At 31.7% G+C, this 22,047-nt stretch overlaps 1 protein-coding gene across 1 annotated transcript in view; it reads left to right on the top strand.

Moving 5' to 3' along the window:
* Positions 1-22,047, top strand: part of LOC129234557 (nuclear valosin-containing protein-like) — a 54,624-nt gene extending 32,577 nt beyond the window's left edge. The window contains exons 9-18 of the mRNA XM_054868575.1: positions 3,281-3,405; positions 3,706-3,785; positions 4,089-4,211; positions 8,341-8,445; positions 11,910-11,972; positions 13,644-13,766; positions 17,524-17,730; positions 19,067-19,143; positions 19,251-19,401; positions 21,948-22,047. Coding sequence (XP_054724550.1) covers positions 3,281-3,405; positions 3,706-3,785; positions 4,089-4,211; positions 8,341-8,445; positions 11,910-11,972; positions 13,644-13,766; positions 17,524-17,730; positions 19,067-19,143; positions 19,251-19,401; positions 21,948-21,995 — 1,102 coding nt within the window. The 3' untranslated portion in view covers positions 21,996-22,047. The remainder of the gene's footprint in view (positions 1-3,280; positions 3,406-3,705; positions 3,786-4,088; positions 4,212-8,340; positions 8,446-11,909; positions 11,973-13,643; positions 13,767-17,523; positions 17,731-19,066; positions 19,144-19,250; positions 19,402-21,947) is intronic.

Raw genomic sequence — 22,047 nt, 5'->3', positions numbered from 1 at the left:
CATCAACAACTCTTGCGATGAGGTCTTCATCAGACGTAACTGGGGTTTCATAAACCAAAGCCTTCATGTAGCCCCACAGGAAGCAATCGATGGGAAACAGGTCTGGTGATCGTGGAGGTCACCTGATGGGACCTCCTCTACTGTAGTCAACAAAAAAACACTCGCTTGCAAAGTGCTCCCTCTAGCGGTCACCATTTCTGTTTGCGACCCCATGTTCTATAGCGAAAGTTACTTGTTGCAGTATGCCTGATGTCCCCTTAAAGTTTGTTTAAAGTCTTTTGAATACCTGTATATAAAAGTTTTTGTATACTTTTTCAGAGGTAGCTCTACGAGAAAATCTATGAACTGCAAACTTTTCTAAAAGTATTTCCACTACTTCCGGATCCAGGGGCGTATACAGAAATTTTGGAGCCCATCACAAATGACTTTTATTGGCCTCCTCTATATTGCTTATCCTACATCCCTACAAAAATTTCACCCCTCATTTTAAAAATATCGGCCCTCTTCAGGCTCGGACCTGTGCCAACAGGTGTCTCCCCCCCCCTCCCGGGCATGCTCCTGTCTAGACCTGCCACTAATAGTAAAAAAATTTAAGATACTTTTTAAGGTGCGAAAAGTGAAAGCAATCTTGTAAATCCTACCGTTTTTTAGTTGATGTTCTTCTATTTAAAAATTGTCCTTTTTTTGATACAGTCAACGCTCTTTGAAACGACCTCCCATTACTGCAACCCTTCCGTTACAATGACCGATGCATGTAGTCCCGTTTGCTATTCCATTGACATAATGTTATTTTAATGTCCGTTAGAACGTCCAAACTGAGCCGCTCATTCCAGTATAACGTCCAAAATAAAGTTAAGACTTTTTTGTGGTTCTTAAGACTATCAGTTCGAAAATTGATAACTAACGATTTTATATTTCTAAGAATTAATTGTTTCGATTAAAAGGCCTTATTTGATGGTGAAAGGTTCAAAGAGTTGATGAGAATTGCACGCAAAAGATAGACAGTATGAAATATATTTTTTTTTTTGCTGAAAAAGTCGAAAAACAGGAAGATCTTAAAACAAGGATAAACTGTTTTTGAAAACAATCTCAAAACAAAACAGAAGCAAACCATGGTCTCTAACTTAAAGTGCGACAAATTTATATCAATTATTTTCAGCGTACATTTCGCTTAACCTATTTGTCCAAATGTAAGGTAGCATTCAAATATAAATATTCAAAATGTTTTAAGGCAATCATTTATTAATTATTTTGTTAGTTTCTTGGTTTTCTTTTAAAATTATGCATGACTGGAAAAAATTATTCCAGTATTTCTAAAAATATGGCTAAACAATTTTTCTGCATCCAGTACATTTACGTTATAGTGACCTCTCGTTATAGCAATCGATTTTATTTGAACGACAAGGGTCGTTATAATGAACGTTGACTGTATTTCAGATTTTAGAAATGAATGATTATTTTTACTTTCATGGAAAAAGAAACACAAATTTATACCTCAGACTTTTTTTTTTAAATTCAACCATTTTGATTTCAGACATTAAAACAACAAACCGTAAACACATTAAAAAAATTATTCCGGCCTATACAAATGCTTGAGATTTTATTTTTCATGAAATAGCTAGTAATCTGGTTAACAACAACTGCAAAATAACTAAGGAGACTCTAATAATCATGCATTGTATTTTCCTGTAGAGCAAACAGGGTTCGTACATCTCCTGAAAATCCTGAAAAACTCCTGAAATTTAATTTTTTCTTCTAAGGGCCCTTAAAACTCCTAAATTTTTGTTTTAACCTCCTGATTTTTCTCCTCTCTTCCTGAAAATTTTCAACAACAATCGCTAATTTTAATTCCATGTCATCTCCGTTTAGGCAGCCCTATTGAACCTCTGGGAACCAATCAAAATTCTCCTATTATACAGAGCACCCAGTGCTTTTCACAAAGACATGGGGTGTGTTCAAACAGACTGACCTGTTATTCTGTTCAAACATGCCCAGTAGGGTTACTGATTAACTGCCACTGGAGAACAAACCAAGAGCATGTGCTAGTTTTTGTGTTAACAGCAACAGCTATCAAGCATATTTTCTATTTTGCAAATTAGTAGTGCTATTACTAATTTGCAGTATATTTTGTACTGATAATATGCCGATATATCTAATATTTTGTGTATTCCTGTTATTTTCAAATATTTTGAATTCAATTTTTAATTTTTTTTTTGATTGAATAGTGTGTGAAAAAAAAATACTAATCGATTAAAAATTTGACAACAAAGTTGATTTAATGTTACTGAAACTAATTTTCTTGTAAATACCGCTGGTGTTGTTAGTCCTAAAAATTTTGCTTTTGACTCCTGAAAACTCCTGAAATTCATTTTTTCTGGAAGAGTATGAACCTTGAGCAAAATGTCACATCAGTTACTGAAAAATTGAAAAGAAAGAAAATAATAATAAAGTGAAAAATCTGTGAAAATCAGTTAATTTTGATGTTTTTAATTCAAATTATGTTTTTCAAAATCACAAATTGCTATGGACCCTACTCGTTGGTTTTTTGTTTCTACAAATGTAATGAAATGGAAATGGTTAAGATATTTGCTCCCATCATTCGGTGACTGGTGATTTTCTAGAATAGGTAATAGGAGGCATATTTATAAAATAAAGAAATGGTGATTAATGATGTGGTGATAAAGATTTTATGGCCGATATACAACACTTATCATAAAGATCATTTACAGCTTATAATGTTATGTATTTTTATTTGTTTTCAATTTTAAATGATGTGAATTAATAATATGGAAATTTTGTATCTAGATGAAGTTTTGCTGTTTAAATTCATCTGTATATTTTCTGACAAAACATAATTTTACACCCTCCCCCCTTTTTTTAATGTAAAATCTGCTTGATTAAAGCACTGAAAAAAATATGAATAAAATCAAACTGCGAACAATTTGTAACTATGACGACAAAAATTTTGCACTCTAAATGAATATTAAAAACAAGCCATTTATTAATCTGAAAAATCAGAGCAACTTTAACTTAAGCGAAGATAATAGGAAATTCTTGATTGCTCAAAAAAAAAAAGTATCACTCATTTAACCCTTTGGAAACTTCATTAGGTTGATTAATGACTTTCAGTTTAATGATTTAAAGAAAAATATGACTGAAATATAAAAACATTTCTCAGCAAATGTATAGCAAGGTGAAGGTTTTTATTAGTATTTCTACATCTGCAAAGCTTTTTTGTGCTAATAAAAGAAATACGTTTATCATATTTTTCAATTTTTAGGATATGTAAAAGGCTTATAAGTTCAACTGTTCAAGAAAACAAAGTAGACTGTGATGGAGAAGGTGGTGAAGCACCACTGCCCGACATTAATGTAGATTTGGAAACAGAACTTCCTCTTCTAGCAGGTAATGTTGGATTTTTACTCCTTAATCAAGCCCGTCATTTAGAGGTAGTCAGAAGGGTTATGAAATGAGTCCAAACTTTTCTACGCCATAACGTATGAAGGATTTCATTGACTACTAGGTTACAATCATTAGATTTTTATAATTATGAGAACACCCATATCAAAATAGAAGTATAATTTTATGTGTATACATATTACAAAATGTATTTCACATTCTATTGTTGCCTGTAATTTCTTTATTTTTTTATTGAAAATTTGTTAGGTTTTTGCCTTTTTTACAATAAGTATTTTTCCTTTTCAGTGCGACAATGGTTTAAAACTAAATCAACTGTATTTGATGAGCAAACTGAAAACCTTTATTTTGAACAGTCAGATTTTAAAGTAAGTTGTTTATTGCGCAAAATAAAATCCAAACTTTTTGACAGGATATAAAACAAAGATAGTTTAATGTCTATGTATGAACCATTAATAATCTATCTTCTCTTATGAACCTTATTGATGCCAAACAAATTTCTGTGGAACAAAAGTGTTTTAAATTGAATCAAATTAAATATTTTAGTTTTAATTTCAATAACTGATATTTACATTATAGTTTCAAACTTAGTAAACATGTTTAAATGTAAGAACAAAAAATGTTTTTAAATAAAGCCATTTCATCTTATTGTTTGGATTTTTTTCCCATAGGCTGCTATTCAAAATTGCGTTCCCTACTCAAAAAGGGAAGGTTTTGCTTCTGTTCCTAATGTTACATGGGATGATGTTGGAGGATTAGCTGATGTCCAAAAGAAACTGATAACTTCAATTTTGGTGAGAACTGGAAAATTGTTCATGTTTCTAATAAAAGAGTGCATTTGTTTTGAAATATATTTCCAATGACATAAACACTTAATTTTTTAAAAACAATTTTAATATATTTGAGGCAACAAGAAGCAAAGAGATGTAAGTAAGTTTTCAAGTTTTGAGTAAAACACGGTTAAAGATCAGGTCCTAGGTAGACTTTCATTGAAAAGTTTTTCTAAATCGTGCTGTATAACAGCACTACCAGGGTTACTAGTACTATCTCTTGCCCCAAGACAGAGGAGAGATTCACATACATCCCTTTGCTTCTCACTGCCTCATTTGTCATTAAAAAAAAAAAAAATGCTAGTATTTTCATTTTATCAGTGGAGTAGGGTAAATGCATATCATTTTCAGCAAAAATCAGCTTTATCTGTTTCTAATGACTTCTGTTACTTTTCCAGTATGAATTATGAACCTTTTATCTGACCTTTAGTACCCTTAAGCCTACTGTACAAAGTCATTTTAGGTATCTCATAAACCCTGTGTGCAGTTATAAAGCCTCCATGTATTTCTTCAACAGCCTGGTTCAATAAAGCAGAACATTAAAAGCAAGATTTGAGATTATAGGAACCACAAAAACATTGAGGAGTGTACTACAATACACATTTACCCTGCAAAAACTACACAATTGCTCCACGACATGCAAATGTATAGAATAATAGAATAGAATAGAAGTTTCCAAACTTCAGATCTCCACGGACCCCCTCCGGAAATATTACGAACTTCGCGGGCCCCCTCCCTGGTGAGGGCGCCAAAAAAAAAACATAATTTTAACACAGTTTAATCTATTTTTTTCTAATAAATTTTTATGCTCCCCCCCCCCCCTTTTTTTATTTATTCATTGTTCTATATATTTTTCAGAGATCTTGCCTGATTTTCATTTCTTACATTGTTATTATGAGTTATGGAAGTAAAATTCTAATTGAAATTCAATTAGGAATAAAAATGTTATCACCAAATTTCTACAAAAAGTTTACTAATGAAAATGAGTTTTGAAGTTAATGAAAAAACTCTGTTAGCATAGTTTGAGTGTGTTAAGTCATGCACACAAAATTAATGTGTAGTGTGTTGAGTTTTCCGAGGGGGGAGAAGGGGCTACTGCACCCTGCATGTACTTAAGCAAGAACTTTTTTATTCCTCATAAATGTGCTTCCTTTTTGAATTAAAATATCGTTACTCGTCCTTCAATTTCAATTATATTAAATGTTTTAGCTGGACAGCAGCAGAAACTTTTTTGGGATCCGCGGACCACAGTTTGGGAAACTCTGGTTTACCACATAAATTATGTAAACACAGACAGTAATTTTCAGTGTTTATACAAAGGTAGTTAGAGCAGCTCAACTTAAAATGATTTTGCCACAAAAAAAAAAAAAAAATGAAATTTAAAATTAAACTGGCAACAAACCAAAAACAGCTTTACAAATTTCAAATCACTGCTAAACACAAAACTAAAAACAAAGTAAGGTTACATAACATATCCTTTTCACCAGAATGAACAGTACTGCCATCTGGCACGAGTTCCTTGTACTTAGTTCTTACAAGACAAAAACTAATAGAACAGCTAGTCATCATATTTTGCACTTTTTGAAATGAGAACGGTTTAATCGCATGTACACGTTTACTGCACCCAACTTTACGGAATTACCAATTACTATATTGTCGCCTCAGACCAACCATAAGATTTTTAATCCCAGAAACAACAGTAAGATATCCTACTGTTTTTCTGAGGTTACGATATGTAGAGATATTTATATATAATGTTAGTATAATTGCAAGGAAGAGAAAATTAATGTTGTAATAGTGAAAAATGTGCGGGAAGGGGGGTGGAAGATTGTTATTTTTGAGGTTTTTGTTGCATGGCAATTAAATTTTTTATTTAAATTATTAAAATTTATTTTATTAAAAGTGCTTCTAAAAAGCATTTCATTTGGAGTAATAAAACAAGCATGTGTATCATTACTCTATTTTCATTTCATTCTGGTAATGTGCAAAGAAACTAGTAATGAATTTAAAAGAATTAAAAATTTGGTGCATAATCATTGCTTTTTTGTGCAGCATTCTCACTCAACACTATTTTAAAACACAGAAACATTTTTATTCTGTTTTGAAAAGAACTTGCTATTACTGTTTATAGAGGAGTTGTGAGTAACTTTGCACATTAATTTTATCTTAGATTTTACTTAAAATAGCATTCATAATCTCTATTTCCAGTTTTTATCCAGCTTAAAACTAAATTTTTAAAATTTCACTAAAATCTCTGTGGCAAAACCTATTTTACCTCCCTTATTTGAGCTACACCAAGTAAGTTTGATAATAATATTCTTATTTTGCAACTTGTATTTAAATCTTATTAAAAGCATGGCACATTATTACATCACCTAAATAATATTGAAACTTTACAAAAAGAAGTTGTAAATGAATAATTTTAATATGATTTAGGTGTATAAATTAAATGGAATAAAATCATTTTTACTTGGACCAGTTTCTAGTTCATTGATCCCTGTTATATACTGTGTAAATAGTAGGGTTATTACTTCTGTATTAATACTGCATAGAAATGAAATTATGAGATAAACTTGTTAATAACAGAAGGGATTATTTCAACGAGTTAAAAATACACGAAACTATATTATCTCACATAAAATGCATTATCATGATCCTTATTGGCTAAATTTTTAGTGCAGTATGAATGTTAGGTTAAGGTAAAAGTTTTCTTTCTTTTTTGAGGTAATTCGCAACTCCAACGAACTATAGGGGGCACTGCAGTCACTGTCTGATGGCGGACGAAAAAACTAAAACAAATGCACGTTTTAACGAAGAAAATGCTAAAAGTGTTTTGATTTTTGTTCGTATGTATGATTTTTTTTGTTTTATCCTTTTTAAATCAATACTTTAAGTCCTGAGGATATTTTGACCCACGTAGAAAGATATTAGAATTCAAGAAGCATTACTAAACTTCAAACATTAATGCAAACTACGTAGTTCGTAGTTCTAAGCAGCCATTTCCACGATGTTGAATTCGATATTTATCAATTCTTGATAAAACTAAATAATAATTGTGACCTGACAAGAATAACAATTAATGCTAGAAAATTTAATGTGACATTACAAATTATTACCAAAAGAAGATGATACTTTTTTGCTTTTGCTTTGCTCGGCTAGCGCTTATTGTTTTGCATTTGTAGCTGAGTTATTTCTCTCGAATTCCCAAATCGGTTAATTTAAAATTTTTCTGTTTCGATGTTTCTAATTTCTGAGTTACGATTTAATTATGTCATGTTATGCAAATCATCTACAAAATTCTTACGGATATATGGTGGTAGTTTTCTTTTCAGTTTGATTGACCATTATTTCTTTTTACTTATCGAATTTGTAATCTTACTACCATTTTATTCCACTCATGTTAAAAATTAAAAATGGTTTAACTAAAAACTCGAAATCTCGCCAAGGCTACTTTGTTCGCACAATACCAAAACTATAACCCTAAACAAATTTGGCGAAACTTTTCAGCTGAGAATAAAAGGAATAAAGTAAATTCTTTCTCGGTTAAACATTTTTCATTTTGTTCTACGATAGTATATTCAAGAAAATATTTTGCGTACTGTCCATTCCAACTAAATGCTACTGTAAAATATGGTTAGTTAAATTAATTTAAGATTAAAAAAACTCATATTCTTACAAATTCATACAAAACAATAAAATTTTTTACTTTGTATAACATTATCCAAGTTTGTTAATCCAGAGTTTTCGCTTTCAGCATTTCTCAATCAACCCATATTTTAGAAGGAAATAAGGAAAACTAACATTATTTTTAGAAGCTCGAGAATACTACTAAGGGACGAATTAATTTCTGTAGCTGAAAGCAAACTAAGACACATCGATTGCGTTAATAAATACTCAGAACAAACTGCCTGTGTTTACGTCAACAGACACACGTGGAACGCAACGTGGCAATGTTTTAGTTTCTTCGGCAGTTTTGTAAATCACGGCAAGGTAGCGTATTCGAGCGCTGGAGTTGCAAATTGTATTAAAATACATTGAATTTTACTTTTTAAGCTATCATCAATAAAACTAAGACCATTTCTGTATTTATTAGTGGCCAGTTAAGTATCCAAAGATTTATGAGAAGAACAATATCACTAGCAGTAAAGGAATCTTATTGTATGGACCTAAAGGTTGTGGCAAAACACTTTTAGCAAAAGTAGGTTGTTATTTTGCTGTTTCCTAGTTGCTTTTTCTTATAGTACATTACGTAACCAGAAAAAGTTGCTTCAGTACATACTTTGTGTGTTTTAACAGCTAAAAAGATATATATTCTCCTCCTTTATTCTTATCTTCCTTTTTCCTACCAATGTGTAGCAGTATGGCATAAATTCAGAAAGTTGCGGCGAGCCAGGCTCATCTGCCACTTACGTAACTTCCAGGTTGCGCGGATCTTATCCATGTGGCGGCAAATGAATCAGATGATCGTGTTTTTCCTATTTCTCCCCGGGGAAGTACAGAATGCAATATATGATGCAATTGAGGAAAATTACCGAAGCTAATTATTTCATACTTATAGCACAAATATAGTACAAGGACTCACTGCTCTCCAATACTTCTGATGATCAATATCTTCTAAATAAAATTATTATTTTTAATAATCATTATTTAATGCAATACCATCAATAATTTAAATCAACAGTTGTCATTTCCACATATTAATATTCTGATAACACTAATATCCAAAAATAATTATTCAATCAATCAGTTTGTTAATTTTTAGAAAGCAAAAAAACAAAAAAATGTATATACATATATATATATGAAATAAAAACCAAACTTTATATATATATATATATATATATATATATATATATATATATATATATATATAAAATTAAGCAAACAGAATTACAAATATTAAACAAATTATAAATACCAAATGATGATAAAAAGGAAAAATGCAAACAGCTATTAAGTAGGAATAGAAAAAGAGTGAATCCAGAGCTCATCAGCCGTGGAGGATTCATTAATTATGGTCAAAAGACCAAAATTTTAACTATAAACTAGAAGAGAATGCTTAAGCTCCAGTACATGTAATATAGAGTAACAATGGGCAAACGCACCACTTGTTAAGCTAAAAACAATAAACTAGAGCTCAAACCTAAAACTAAAAGCAGGGGGTTTCGCCTCGACTAATTAGGAAAACAAGTTCCGATAATTAGCCTTCCACGGGACAGTACCTGCCAATAACAAAATTGTCTTACCTTGAAATCCAAGTAAACATATCCAGTCCGTTGTTCAGCATGATAAAAAGGCTATCCATTCGTCAACAAAACATTAAAAATATAAAAACCATGTCCAAAAAACAATCCAAAGACGTACCAGGTCACCTGTTTCGCACGTGTAAAAGTTTTATCCACTACAGTGATTCATAAAAAAATGGTTTTATATATATATATATATATATATATATATATATATATATATATATATATATATATAATGTTTTATGTGTGAGGTATATTTCTAGAGCATAAATTATACGAGTTAGTATAATCATATATTGCAAGAATCGGTGAAATCAATGGAAGTTTCATCACTAGCATCTTCTTTTATATGCAAATACTCGAATCGTTCTGTAAAAGGTATCATACAATTAGCATGAAGTTTCAAAATTTTTCTAGGATTTGCAACATTACAAATTTTGTAGTTTACCTTTGAAAATCGTTCGACTACTCTAAAAGGACCCTGAAATTTAGGACAAAGTTTTTGAGATAATTTTGAATACGTAAGTTGCAACCTATTAAATGTTCATATTTTGGCTATTGGATATTGTTAATTGACCCTCAAAACTAAAAAATTCACCATTGCCGAATTTTAAAACACCGTGGTTGATTTTTAATGAATTTTTAAAAATCCACGTGCAAAAGTGCGCGCTTCTGAAACGTCACGAGCCTACGTCACAGGGCGCAAATGGGCAGCCTTCCGCCGAAGATCCCTTGTTTTCGCTAGGAACATTTTGAGCGCGCTGATATTTTTATTTTTTAGAAATTCAATAATCCTTTTGAACACACTATGAAGGCCGGATTCGTTAAAGCACAATCTAAATAATCTTCCTTAAGTAACACCAATGAGATATTCGAATATTTTCGAGAGGATGAGAGGTTTAATGTTCCAGAAACGCAAGGAGTTAAATGCGAGGAGAAAGCCTTTTACGTTTCGTCTTCGAAGTCGAATGCGTGACCTTCGCTTCTCCCCTATCGGAAGAGGGGATGACGTCACTTCCTATGCTATTTGACGTCACAAGAGCTTGAACTTTAAAAATTAATTTAAAAAAAACTACTTTTCGTATCGCAAAAATATTTTCACCTATGATGTTCATACATGTTACTCTATCATATAAAAACAAAATTGAAAAATCGAAAACTTTTAACAATAGGTGCTTTGACAAAATAGAGGGATCCAACTGGATAATCAAATCTCTTCTGATCCTTTCCAATTTTACTACAATCTCTATGTTTGTCCTCTTGTTCTTTCAAGTTTTGTAAAACTTTAACAAAAATATTGTCTAAGGAATTTAGTAGCTTTTGCACATAGTCTGAAGGTAAATCATATCTATCTGCCTGATCATTTAAAGAACAGTGTAACCTAGGATAACGAAAGTGTTCAATGTAAAATGGTGACAAATGAGTAACTTCATGAACTGCAGAATTCATTGCAAAGGCAGTCTGCGACAATAAATCATCTCATTCTTCGCTATCATTGGAAATGGTTGCTAAAATATTAGCAATGGATTGGTTAGGCTTCTCAATTCTACCATTAACATGAGCTGAATGGAAGAAAATTTGCCTTTTCTTAACACCTAGTTTTTTACAAAAATCAGAATTCAATACTTTTAAAATATGGTGCATTATCAACAATTAATGTAGGCAGACAACTTCAATGGATAATGTAATTATCAAAAAATGCTTTACTGATGATTTTAGACCTTAAATCTGATAATGGAACTAAATGTATATATTTTGAAAACGCATCAATCATGCTTAGAACACAAGAGTTTCCCTTTGTTGTTGCTTTTAAGGGACCAAACACATCCATGTGGGCTCTCTCGGCCGGGTATTGACTTTGATCATGCGGCTGATTTGGAGCAGTAGACATTTTATAGGCTACATCAAGACAAACAAATTCTATAAGAGCGCAAATAATTCTTTGTGTCAGAATACATTAAGGGCCAAAAGAAGTCCTCAGAAAGCCTAGAATCATTCCAAAATTGGGGGGGGGGCATTTACATTTTGTGGTGAGCTAGGCTCATCAGCCGCTTACGTAACTTCCGGGTCGCGCGGATCTTATCCATGTGGCAATGAATGAGTCAGGTGATCGTGTTTTTCCTATTTCTTGCCGAGGAATTAGGGAAAGCAATATAGATGCAATTGAGGGAAATTACCAAAGCTATATACTTCACACTTATGACACAAATATAGTGCAAGAACTCACTGCTCTTCGATACTTCTGATGATCAACATCTTGTAAGTAAAATTCTTATTTTTGATAATTATGGAGTCAAATTTCTTATCAAGAACATCAATTCCATTCACAACAACAAAAAGTTATTTTAAGTCGTGCATGTCCCCTATTTTACTTAACTTAAACAAAAATTTAAATTTTCATTTCCTATTTTAGGCCATTGCCAATGAATGTAGTATCAATTTCTTGTCAGTAAAAGGACCAGAACTGCTTAGTATGGTATGTATTATTTTTTTAAAAACCAATTTAGATTTTAAAAATATTATTAAGTTCATGCAACTAATAGCTCTATATCCAGAACTGCCAACTGCTACAAAAAAGTTGTAGTTTCCACGAACAAGTCTTGTGTTACGATTCTTTTCATCCACAAGCTCGCTTGTTCTACATTGAAAAAGGGGTTTCTTGTAACCTCAAAACATGTGATTATAGTAATCTGCAATTTTATTGTTATTTTTTATTTTTGCTAATTTAGATTTTCAAAAGTTGGCAGCTTGGTACCAGTGACTTATTAATGAATCAGATTTGGATCCTTTGGTGGAAAAAAGGAGTCCCTTAAATTTTAAACAGAAAATCTTACCATATAAAAATTAATAATATAAAAATATTTATACTTGGGGGAAAAAACTCCACATGGAGATTTTAAAAAGTTATGAAATAAACTAAATTGGTTAATCCTTATTTCTTGTGATTATCATTGTAAAATTATTTTCAAATAATACTTTAGCGGCAGACACTTCTTCGTTACTGCTGCAGCAAGCGCAGACACTTCTTTGTTGCAAAACTTAGTTATTTGAGAAACTATTTGGTCAGTTACAATGAGATTATAACACTCAAAATTTACTTTTAAGTTGGAGTTTACCATAAAATACTAAGCAAGTGCCTCTGATTGATCAAACAGAAAGCACTCCCTTAACCTTTGTTTTCCTGGAATTTGTATTCCTGGTTTTTTCTATTTCCTCCTTTTTGCTCTCTGACCACTCTCATCCCTGTACGTGAGGAGGGGTGGGGGGAGTGTCAAGCTTCCTTATAGTTATTGAAAATTTCAGACTGTTTTCAGAAAATGTTACTTGAGTCCACTGTCACCCGTGGCAATGACCCCCCCCCCTCTCCTAAAATGAAATCCTGTATCTGCCCCTGCCAGTATTTATGTACAGATTTTTAACTCTTCTTGATTTTTCCTCTGTGATGAAGTAGGGAGGGGTCAACTTTATCTTCAGGAAAACATAAAACTCTACTATTAATCTTATGTTGTCATCAATTCTGCCTTCCAACCACCTAATAAGACATCTTTCTTTGCATTCATTATCATTTAATATAAGTACCTACCGACTATTAAAAAAAATTTTTTTTGAAAGAATATTAACTTTTAGGTTTCTTTGAAGTTTGGATATTGTTACAGGATTTCTCAAGAGTAAAAAGATTAAGAAACGCTATCTTGAAGTACCTCCATTGTTTTGGGAGATTATAAAAGGAAATTAGTTTTTAGAGTTATATGTTGATATTGCATTCTATCTTGATTTCATATTTTTGATTTCTACTTTTAATTTTTGACTTAACAAATTTCACAATAGTGAAGTGATTCTCATTGATGAATTTTGAAATGTTAGTGTTATTTAATTCAATTAATCCAAATATATATTCAGTAAATTTAGTACTTTAATGCTCGATATTTTTATTGTGAAGTCTTGTAGTATTTAGTTAAGTTTTGAATGTGTGAGTGATCATGTATGTTTTTCTTTTCTTTCTTTTTTTGTGAAGAGAAAAGATCATTAATTGAAAAATTTGTAGTTTGTGTTGAAAAAGTATTAAAATGTACATTTAGAAACTGTAGCGAAAGGCAGAACTTAATGTTATAAGTCACATAATCATTTTCTCACATTTAATTTTCAGTATTTAGGTGAAAGTGAAAAGGCTGTAAGACAGTGCTTTCAAAGAGCCAGAAACTCTGCCCCATGTGTTATCTTCTTCGATGAGCTAGATGCCTTATGTCCCACTCGATCTGGCTCCAATGTGGTATGTAATGGTATTTTGAAAACAGTCAGATAAAGAAGATTGTCAATTTTGAAACCATTTAACGTGTAACCTATGGCAAAGTGAAACATGCATAATTTATCTTTCATGCATATGCAATTATACTATCATGGGGTAAAGGACAGTAACTTCAAAAATGTAATTTTATTGCGTTTTTGTCGTTTAGGGTAAGTTAACTTTATTGTACAAGCTTGGTTATTTGGTTTCTGCTGGATAAAAAGCTCAAAACAAAAAATCTCCAATTCCAAAATTCTCCTTTTGTTACTATTGAATCCACAACATGTTTCTTAAAATATCTAGAAAACTCATTTGTGCAGATACTGCCATTTACCTACCCAAGGCAATATACTGTACAGTATTCTGTTGTTATGTCTAAGCTTTGGCTTAAGGATTGTCTCCTGTTTGCTCCCCTAGATAAGAATCTAGCTGCTCATTATGTAAAGTTTTCCCTTCATTTTACAAAATGAACCACATCATTGCTTGCAGACCCTTGCTGGTGGCTTAATCTCAGTTATAATGAATGGACATCTGCCTCCAGCTTTGTTATTGGCTATTCCAGACTGCCGAGTCCATAACAAAGATGAAACTACAGTCTGTGGATGTTGTAACTGAACTGTCATTACTTTGCATCTTAAATTTTAAATAACTGACGCTAATAAAAACATTACTTTTCTTTATATTTAAAAGTATGCCACATTCATCACGCATTTACGTGTAGAAAAATGTTTGAAAAGATATTTACTCAAAAACTATTGTTTCTAACGTTCGTACATGAGTATATATGCCCATTCTTTCGAGTTATTAAAAAACATTAATTACTTAATAGATACAAAAGAAAGTAGCGTAGTCCACACAAGACTTCTTTCCTTTACAAAAGTTGTAAGAAATGTTGCACTGAAATGATAATTTATTTAATTCTTATTTTACTCTTTAACAGGCTCTAAACTTCAATGGTTCAGCATTTTTTACTTCAAGATTTACATTGGACAAACCACTCGCAAAATGTTGCACCCAAAGCAGCAACTAAAGTGATCTTGCAACCAGGGCTGCGCCAAGACTGATCGACGCCGTCGTGCAAATGTCTTTTGAGCGCCTTTATGCAATGGCGTTCAAGCAAAATATTGTTAACTCCTGGGATCTGGTTTTGTGGACAAATGTAATATGGAAAAAAATACGTTTGGCATTTAATTTATTGAAAATTTAATGAAAAACAATCTGCAAATTTTCAATTTTGGAACAAAGTGTACGTTTTTGCTTCATATCTCGAATTTATTTCGAGTATGGACGGATGTAAGGGAAGGGCGATAGAAATTGACTTTTGGAATCTGACTTTTTCTCTTGGAAACCTAGCATTGAGCTGCCATGAAAAAAGAGATTGCCAGTTTCAGTTAATCAAAACATTTTACCCCAACAATTAAAAAAAAAAAATCTTGGAATGATCGAAACAGGGCCTGACCAACACTTTTAAGGATACTGGGCATGAACTTAATTTAGTGCCCCCAACCACCCCCATTCCCCTGCCATATGGTAGATATTAATAAAATATTTTGAGACTCAAGTTTTTACTACATCAACGCTAACTATGGTAATGTTTTACATTCCATTGTAAACCTCGAAAATATAATAATATGAGATGTTTCTGAACTTCCTGGTAGCAATAGAACATAAATATCAAAAATATACCTTATATAACAATTAAAATGTAATAAAATATAATATAAGGCTTGTAGTGACTCTGAGATTTAGGAAAGAGGTTATAATTGTAATAGAATTTCTTTTCCTAGACTTAATATTTGCTTTTGTTATGGTGCAATTTGATTTTGCTTCATTTTGAAAAAAAAACTTCAGCTACACATTTGGGGACCCCAAAATGTTACTGCCCTGGGCCCGTGCCCCATGTGCCCATGCCTTAATCCGACCCTGGATCAAAATAATTATTGCAGCTTACGTTTCTAATATTTGATATACTGTCCAAAAAGCAAGATGTCTATTTCTGGAATTCATATTGGTCAATATTTAGTTTGTTTCTGAAGAACATGTTTTAAAATATAGAAAATTGTGAAAAATACACTTTACCGAGATAGTGGTTTTTTCAAGTATGCCTGCCCGAAAAAAAAACCGTGCAGGGTTTTTTTTCCAGGATGGCCCTGGTTTGACAAACCCCGCCTTTAATATGCTAATGCATTTTTGGAAAAAGAAATTTTTTTAATTATCAAAGTTAATCTAAATATCTCTCTAATTGATAACAATTATTCAAAGTATTATGCCTGTCAAAACATGACAACAGAGTACTATATAGATTTCTAAATTGAAGTGTGGAGGATACTTCCCTTTCAAATCTGAAACTAAAATCATTTCCGGTAAAATCAAAAATTCTAAAATACGGAACCATTGCAAAAGGCATTGAAATTAAGATCCAAAACAAACATGAAACTAAAATCATTTCCGGTAAAATCAAAAATTCTAAAATACGGAACCATTGCAAAAGGCATTGAAATTAAGATCCAAAACAAACATATAGTCTCTCCAAAGTTTTTTTTTTTTTATCGAATAATTATGATCAATTTGTTATTTTTCGAACCTTAAAAAATAAACTAAATTATAGTCTACGCTGTATGAATATTAAGCACATCTAATTAATATGCAAATGTGCTTACCGTATTTTTTTATGTATGATAACATGAAGTAGCGGAATTACAACGAATTAAAAATCACAAAAATACTATGATTGCACAAATTATAATATAAGATGTTCACCGCAAGACCCAAAATGGAGATAAGTAAATTTATTGCTCCTCGTATGCTCAACTTTGTGTAATACAGACGTACCAAAATAACATTCACGACTCCACATTAAGAAGGAAAATGCTAATGTATGCATTAATTAAAGTCACTTGTTTTCAGTGTAAAAGATAGCGCTTTTGAAAAGCATGTTTAGACACAACAAGTCAATAACTTTTCTTTTTCACTTCTCAGCGAGACAGATTAATTGTTTCAATGAGTAGTATAATTTCGCTGCCTCCATTAGATATAAATATAAAGAGTTCCATGTTGCTTTTCCGTTAGAGTTCCTTTTTCCTTCATTTTGAGCATTTTTGATCGGTAGAGCTCGGCGCCTTTTTGGCTCTGGCGCCATTGTGCCTTGCACGACCTTGCACATATTGACGGCACAGCCCTGCTTGCAACTAAATGCAAAAAAGTACTCTGTAAGTGGTGTGCAATATGGTGATAACACAACATGCGAATCAGGGAATTACCAGAAAAATTTTAATTTCAGGAAAAAGTCAGGGAATTTTTAGAGGATTAAAAAAATTCTCCTGATATCAGGGAAAATTATCTTTTACATTTGCCATAGCGACTAATCTTGGTAGTTTTTTTTTCCATTGAGCAAAATGAAAGAAATGTCATTTTTTCCAAACAAAACAATATTGGAAAAAATAGCATTTTGTTTTTTCATAGTTTACTTTTTATTGACTACCATTCAGAAAATAATAAGTTGTATGAGAAAACAATAACCAAATATTGAAAAATTGCCACTCAGTTTCAAGATGAAAAATCATTAATTTGCAAAAAAACCTTTACAAGCTCCTTCACCTTTGTTTGAAAGTCATGATTCTAAAGTCATGGAAACTTTTGGCGCTCAATCAGAGAATTATCAGGGAACTTTTTTCCCTGGAATTTGTTACTACCATGTGTAAGGTCTTGAGATTTAAACTTTTTATTTTCTTCATACGCATAGAATGCTGCTGCTGAACGTGTCGTGAATCAGCTGCTAACAGAGATGGATGGGATGGAACCCCGTCATCAAGTCTTCGTTATTGGCGCTACAAACAGAATGGAGAAAATTGATTCAGCTATGCTTAGACCTGGTCGATTGGAAAAACGTATCTTTGTCGATATACCTTCACCTGCTGGTCGGGTGGAAATCTTAAAGAGTATTACAAAGGTAAAGTAGACAAATTTTTCCATTACTTCTCTTGGGTAAAGTTATTTTGCAAAATTCCTTTACTTGTGTTCAAAAACTACATGAATGATATCAAAAACATTATATGTAATATTTTTTTTATGTTAAAGAAAAAGCAATATTTCATGTACAAAACTTACTGATTTAATGACTGATTTTTAATACATGTTGATTAAAAATGCTCTAACTTTGTAAAGTGCTTGCACCCCATGTCAACTAAGAAGCATCTGTTGATTTGATGCAAAAGAAAAAGCATATTTTCGATAATTTGTTTTGATGACACTGTTAATGTTTCATTTCTGTAACTACTACAAAATAAAATAACATTAAAAAAATATTCCGAAAATTTCATTAATTTTTATGAAGAAATGAGCCATTTTGACATCAACTCTCTGTGGATCTCAAAAGATAAAAAAAAATGTAGTTCCCCTCATCATAACTCATTACCGAATCACCTGAAATCAAGAAAACCAAACTGACTTATAAGTTAATAAGGTTTTACAGCTAGCAATGTTTTTTTCTCTCTCTCTCTCTCATTTCAACATAATCTTAAAGCAGCAAAAGTATCAATATTTTTGATGAAAAGACATTATTTTGATTTCTAAGTGCTATAAAAAATTGAAAAATCAATTAAAGAAAACAATATTGGTGTTACCTGATGAAGTGATGAGATATGAGGGGCACTAAAAAAATTTTTTTCGTTTGACACGTCTACGGAAAGTCGTACACATAGCTACGAGCTCGTTTCTTCACAAAACTGAAATGAAAGTTTCACAGATTCCAATGTTACTTTATTATGTAGTAGTTATGGAAATATATTTACATTAATTGTGTCATTAACAATTGAACAAATGTTTTTTTTAAACTAACCTTACATTAACTTTATAAAATAAATGGTATTAGATAGGATCTTTCTGGTTCTAAATTTGATTTCAGCATTCAAGAAAATATCCCAAAAACATTCAAACTTTGAAAGCAGCAATTTCATCTCATACTAATTTCCTTACTGCAGTTCCTACTACCTTTACTGAATTTTTAAGTGAGGAAATTAATTGAAATTCTGCATAAATTGTAGATTATAGCATGAATAATGCAAAGTTTCATTGTATAAAACTTAAATTAATTTGATTCATTATAAAGCTATTTCATTTCACTTTTTATTTATTTTGTATAACTGAAAACTTTTATCTGTTGTTGAAAAATTATTATTTATGACTTCATTGCTTTGTTTATTCAGTAAAAATCTTTAATACCTTTTCATATTGACCCTTACTATGTATTTTTGTTTAACAAATCTTTGTTTTTGCGATATTTTCAGAACAAAACTGCTCCAAAGATGTCTGATGATATCAAACTAGAAACAGTAGGCCTTGATTCAAGGTGCTCTGGTTTTAGGTAAATTTCTTGAAATCTATATCTATTTATTTTTTTATTTATATATCTATTTAAGAAATTTTTTGTATTTTTATGAAAGATAATTTTTTTTATTTTTAATTTTTTAGTGGTGCCGATCTTGCTTATCTTGTTAGGGAAGCATTTTTTAAGGCAATGGATGACCAAATCAGCTCAACTTCCTTTGTATCAGAAATAGAAATAAAAATGGAGCATTTTGAATATGCTTTTGGAGTGGTTAAGCCCTCTATTGAGGAAAAAGTAAGCTAAATAGTTTAAATCTATTGTTTTTGCTCATATATATGTGTGTGTGTGTGTGTGTATAATGTATATATAATGTGGAAAAACCATTGAGAAGGAATACTAATGGAGGAAGCGACAGCAAATGTCTGAATGAGATAAGCTTGTCACCCGATGTTTCCCAGGTCAGGTGACTAGTTTGGCTGGGAAGTTGTTGCGTTTTGGCACGCAATCACTCTTTTGGCTTTAAACATTTTTCATGCGACAGTGCTAACTATGATGTCGAGGCCACAAATCAGAGCTGAGGAGTTCTAGAAAAAATAACAGACTGACTCCAACTCCTTCACCCAAAACACAGTCCGACTATGAATTCAACTCGGAGATTAAAAGCCGTCGGACTCTGACTCTTTGCATCAAAATCAGTCCAGCTCAGAGTCCGACTCCACAGCCCTGCTACAAATTAGGGATGCGGAGTTGGAAGTAAAATGACCAACTCGGAGAATTTAGAGCATTCGACTCCGACTATTTTACTTAAAAATCAGTCCGACTCCGCAGCCTTGCTATGATTTAGGGTTGTGGAGTCGGAAGAAAATGACAGACTCCGACTCAGGGAACTTTAGAGCCTTCAACTCTGACTCCTTCACACAAAAAGCAGTCCGACTCGGATTTTGATTTGGAGTTTCAAAACCTTTTATCTCTGACTCCGACTCTTTAACTCCAAAATCAGTCCGACTCCGCAGTCCTGCAGCAAATTAGGGTTGCGGAGTCGGAAGAAAAAGAACCGACTCCAACTCAGGGAAATTTAGAGCCTTTTTTGACTCCGACCCCAACTCTTTCATTCCAAAAGCAATCTGACTCCGAATTCAACTAGGGAGTTTCAAAACCTTCAAACTCTGGCTCCGACCATTTTACTTCAAACCTGACTCCAAATCCGGGAATTTTAGAGCTGACTCTAATTCCGAACACGCAAAACTAGCAATCAGTAGTTGTACACCAAGCTTACCAAAGTAGCAAATAATATGCAGTACAAATCTTTTAATAAGGACTGATTCGGATGAATTGTATTTTGAATTGTGTTTCAGCACATAATGTAAAGGTTTGTTGATTTTATTATCTTGAATTTAGACTCTTAAACGTTGATTGTTTACCAGAAGGTTTTTAGAATGTGTCTTTCTTCCTGTTTTAACTATCTACGTAAATAAATATGCAACAGTTATTAGCATTACTAATTTATATATAATTTTTACAAACATTTTCTGGTGGATCGAGACATTTTATGAAAATTAAAAGGCTTCCATGAAGCAATATTATTAAAAAAGATTAAAGCCAAGCAAGAAGAAAACAAAATAGAATTATTCAACTGCCCAATTTTTTAATTAATCGTCTGCGTAAATTTATTTTTATTATGTTTTGGAAACATGTTTTGACAAATAAGAGTGTTATTTTTTCTGAGAACATTAAATTGACCAATTGTGTTGTGAGTAAGCGAAAGTTTTCAGCCTGAATTATTATGATGAGTTTTTATGTTGTTCATCGTTATAGTTAAATTGAATGTGTGTGTGTGTGTTTTAAAAAATAGTACTGAAACTTTCCCTATAAGAATTATTAGAAGATTAACAGGGTTTTGAGCAATGCTGAAAGATAAGTTCTGAAAGGTATTGTTTCTGATTATTGTTAGTGGCATAGGCAACGCAGCGAACCTTTTTCCAGATTTAAATAATAATGAATACAATAACAGATACCTGTCATTTGGACTCCCCCTCTCCCCTTCTTCCCGGACTTTAAAATATAATGTAACTGCATTTTTCATGTGTTTTGATTTTTATTCCTTGTAATGACAGGTATATAGAAATATATGTTTAAAATGTTTTGTTATTGACCGAAAATTTATGGATTCTTATGTCTTGCAATCAATATTTTGAAATTATTTCATACGCAGGCATACTAATATTTAAATTCAATCAAATCTAAAACTTGTTTTAAATGCATCAACTGTTCACAGGAACTTGGCGAGAAGTTACTCGCCAACAAAGCAAATGTACACAAAGTACTTGAAAGCTGTTAAATTAATTAATAGTTAAGTAGAAAGTGTTTGTATGGAACTAAAATGTTATTTGCATTCATGATATACAATGTTTTATTACATTTATAGGTAAAATCGGTACAAAAACTTAAATATTATAGACAACTGTGGGATATGTACTCGTTGAATGCATAGATAAGTTTTTTTTTAATATTTAGAAGTAAAAAAACATTCGTACATACCTGTAAAAAGTTACTGGACCTTCTGGTGTATCTTTTTTTTTCAGTTTATAATACTACAATACTGCACTAATGCTATAAATCTAATTTTTCCCTTCTACAGTTAAATGTTTTTATCATTCATGACTTTAGCTTATGAAAACTTCTCCAGCAATTACGGTCAACTCGATATTACTGCCCAGGTCACATGGTACTGTTGCCGTATCGGGATAGTAAGGTTGCACTCTCTCCATCTATTCCTTCTCAATGGGAAAAACATAAATTATTAATATTAAACAATGATATTTACTTATTTTTTTTTTTAGGATTTGAAGTACTTCCGAAACCATCCTGTACATAATCTTGGAACATGAGTTTTATTTATTTAAATGTATATTTTATTTTTAATAATAAATCATTGTTTTT

The sequence above is a fragment of the Uloborus diversus genome, chromosome 1 (assembly GCF_026930045.1).
Source record: "Uloborus diversus isolate 005 chromosome 1, Udiv.v.3.1, whole genome shotgun sequence".
Lineage (NCBI taxonomy): Eukaryota > Metazoa > Arthropoda > Arachnida > Araneae > Uloboridae > Uloborus > Uloborus diversus.
Note: the sequence above shows the minus strand (reverse complement) of the source record. Positions and strands in the feature narration are given on the sequence as shown.